At 41.6% G+C, this 2,705-nt stretch overlaps 1 protein-coding gene across 1 annotated transcript; it reads left to right on the top strand.

The window, feature by feature from the left end:
* LOC102183607 (bcl-2-like protein 1) lies at positions 947–1,645 on the top strand. Its single transcript, XM_005686451.1, has 2 exons — positions 947–1,321; positions 1,499–1,645. The coding sequence occupies exons 1-2, from the start codon at positions 947–949 to the stop codon at positions 1,643–1,645; spliced, it is 522 nt and encodes a 173-aa protein (XP_005686508.1).

Genomic DNA, 2,705 nt, shown 5'->3' with positions numbered 1-2,705 from the left:
AATTTCTGACTCTTCATATTCAGTCTTTATATTAAAAATATAGAAACTTCTACCATAAATTCTAATCAATCTGTTATTCCACAACTTTTTCTTGAATTACAATCTGTTATTAGGAATCACACTTGCCCCATTTCACACACTGAAACTACAAATTAAAAAATTAAAAAAGGAGGAATACACAGGAACAATTCTATCTTCCCTATCCAAAGCAGACTTCACTAGATTGCAACGTAAGATATTCTTTAATCCTATAACTATTGTTAATACAGCTTTATTTATTTAAAAAATTTTAAAACTCACCACAAGGAGTTATCTTGACATAAGCAGAAAAACATTTCTAGGAATTGAAAGACACTTCCCTTCCTCTGCCCATTTGGTATCAAGATGCGCTAACTAAACAATGGAAATCTGGGAAATTAATCTTACAGGGAAAAGGGTATGCTTGTGTTTCTCCAGATAAACCCAATGAAAATCAGTTGGCTCCCTCTTCAGAAGATCTGCCCCAGGAGAGCCTCCGGTGTTAAAAATAAAAAAGAAGGAACAAAATTCCCGGGAAGAAAAAAATTCCAATACAAACCATGTGACTCTAAAAATCTCCAAGAAACATCACCCTCAACGTCATCAACCTTATGATCTCCTTACCTAGAGATAAACAAAACCCTTACTAATCAAGCTAAAAATCTGGTTTTTCAACAGGGACTCCTCTGAATCCGGAATTGAAGTGCTCTTGGCCCTTTTGGCTCTCGGTTGCTATATTTTCGTAGAGTTCCACAAAAGTGTCGGAATCTGGAAAGTAATTTTGTTGCTGTGCTTGCATTGCTTGCTTTTGCTTCCCCCGCTCAAGCAGAGTTAATTAATCATACTTATTGGACCTATATACCTAACCCCCTTTTTTACTACAGGTATTTTAGACAATAGACTGGTGGAACCCATCCTTATTATAAAAATGTCTCAGAGCAACCGGGAACTAGTGGTTGACTTTCTCTCTTACAAGTTTTTCCAGAAAGGATACAGCTGGAGTCAGTTTAGTGATATGGAAGAGAACAGAACTGAGACCCTAGAAGGGACAGAATCAGATATGGAAACCCCCAGCGCCATCAGTGGCAACCCATCCTGGCACCTGGCAGATAGCTCTGTGGTGAATGGAGCCACTGGTCACAGCAGAAGCTTGGACGCTGGGAAAATGATCCCCACGGCAGTGGTGAAGCAAGCCCTGAGGGAGGCAAGCAATGAGTGTGAATTGAGGTACCAACAGACATTCAGCGACCTGACGTCCCAGCTCCACATCACCCCAGGGACAACATATCAGAGCTTTGAACAGGTAATAAATGAACTCTTCCAGGATGGGGTGAACTGGTGTCGCAATGTGGCCTTTTTCTCCTTCGGTGGGGCACTATGCATGAAAAGCATAGTCAAGGAGATGCAGGTATTGGTAAGTCAGGTCACGACTTGGATGGCCACTTACCTAAATAACCACCTAGAGCCTTGGATCCAGGAGAATGGCGACTGGGACATTTTTGTGGAACTCTACGAAAACAATACAGCAACCGAGAGCCAAAAGGGCCAAGAGCACTTCAACCGCTGGTCCCTGACGGACGTGACTGTGGCTGGTATGGCTCTGCTGGGCTTGCTCTTCAACACATAATAACTATTCCTTTCATTATAGTCATTCAAATTTTATACAAGCTTATGTTCCTCTTCCTTTTGTTATAGCTATAGAGACCTTACAGTTTAATAAGACTCTATGTTTTGTGACTTGTATAGATTACAAATTGTATACTTGTCTTAATTCCTCTGTTTCTTTGAAATATGAATTCCTAGAAAGAGCGTCCCATGGCAGGACTTCCCTCCCAACTATTCACTAACTTACTCCGGCGATCTAAACGATTCATTGGATGGTTGATTCTTGCTATTTTGAGATTAATAGCCATTTATACTGCTGCCGCTGTCACAGGCATCACTTTACAAACCTCAATTCAAACACAAAACTTTATTCAAAATTGGACCAAAGATGCTCATACTATGTGGGCTACTCAGGCACAGATAGATGAGGAAATTCAAGATGAAATACAGGAACTAAAGTGAAAGCGAAGTCGCTCAGTTGTGTCCGACTCTTAGCAACCCCATAGACTGCAGCCTACCAGGCTCCTCCGTCCCTGGGCTTTTCCAGGCAAGAGTACTGGAGTGGGTTGCCATTGCCTTCTCCGTGTAAGTGTGGTGAATGGCACTTTATATACCTCGTCTAATTTAATCCTCCAAAGAATCCTAAAGGTCTATTTATTTCAACATCAGACATTACCATGTGCTCACACAGGTATAACACCTTTATGTCATGAAGGGCAAAAACTCATTCCTAGAACATACACTGTGACTAGCAACCACCTCCCCTGCAAAAGCAACCATCTCCTCAAAGGCTTGGGCTGTCGGGAAGTAGTTCAACTTGGTATTTTTCACACAAGTGCAAGCCTGTTAGCATTTTGCCATTCCCATAACAGCGTGTGTTTCAACCTCTGTGAAGTCAACGCAGAACGTATGGAATGAAGATAAGTACATTTTCGGCTTCTGAGATATTCAAGCAAGATATTTCCCAGCTTGAGGGAGTTTAGCTCTGTGGGTTTCAGGATGATGTCTACTGTCCATGTCTGAAGGAGGAGGACCCAAGGAACCGAATCTCAAACTTATCCTGATTTCTGTTTTCTCCCTTC

This window comes from Capra hircus, chromosome 11 (genome assembly GCF_001704415.2).
Source record: "Capra hircus breed San Clemente chromosome 11, ASM170441v1, whole genome shotgun sequence".
Taxonomy (NCBI): domain Eukaryota; kingdom Metazoa; phylum Chordata; class Mammalia; order Artiodactyla; family Bovidae; genus Capra; species Capra hircus.
Note: the sequence above shows the minus strand (reverse complement) of the source record. Positions and strands in the feature narration are given on the sequence as shown.

Coding starts and splice junctions, on each gene's coding strand:
- LOC102183607 (XM_005686451.1), top strand. CDS start 947: ATGTCTCAGAGCAACCGGGAACTAGTGGTTGACTTTCTCTCTTACAAG. Junction 1,322..1,498: donor CATATCAGAGCTTTGAACAG/GTAATAAATGAA, acceptor TGGATCCAGGAG/AATGGCGACTGGGACATTTT.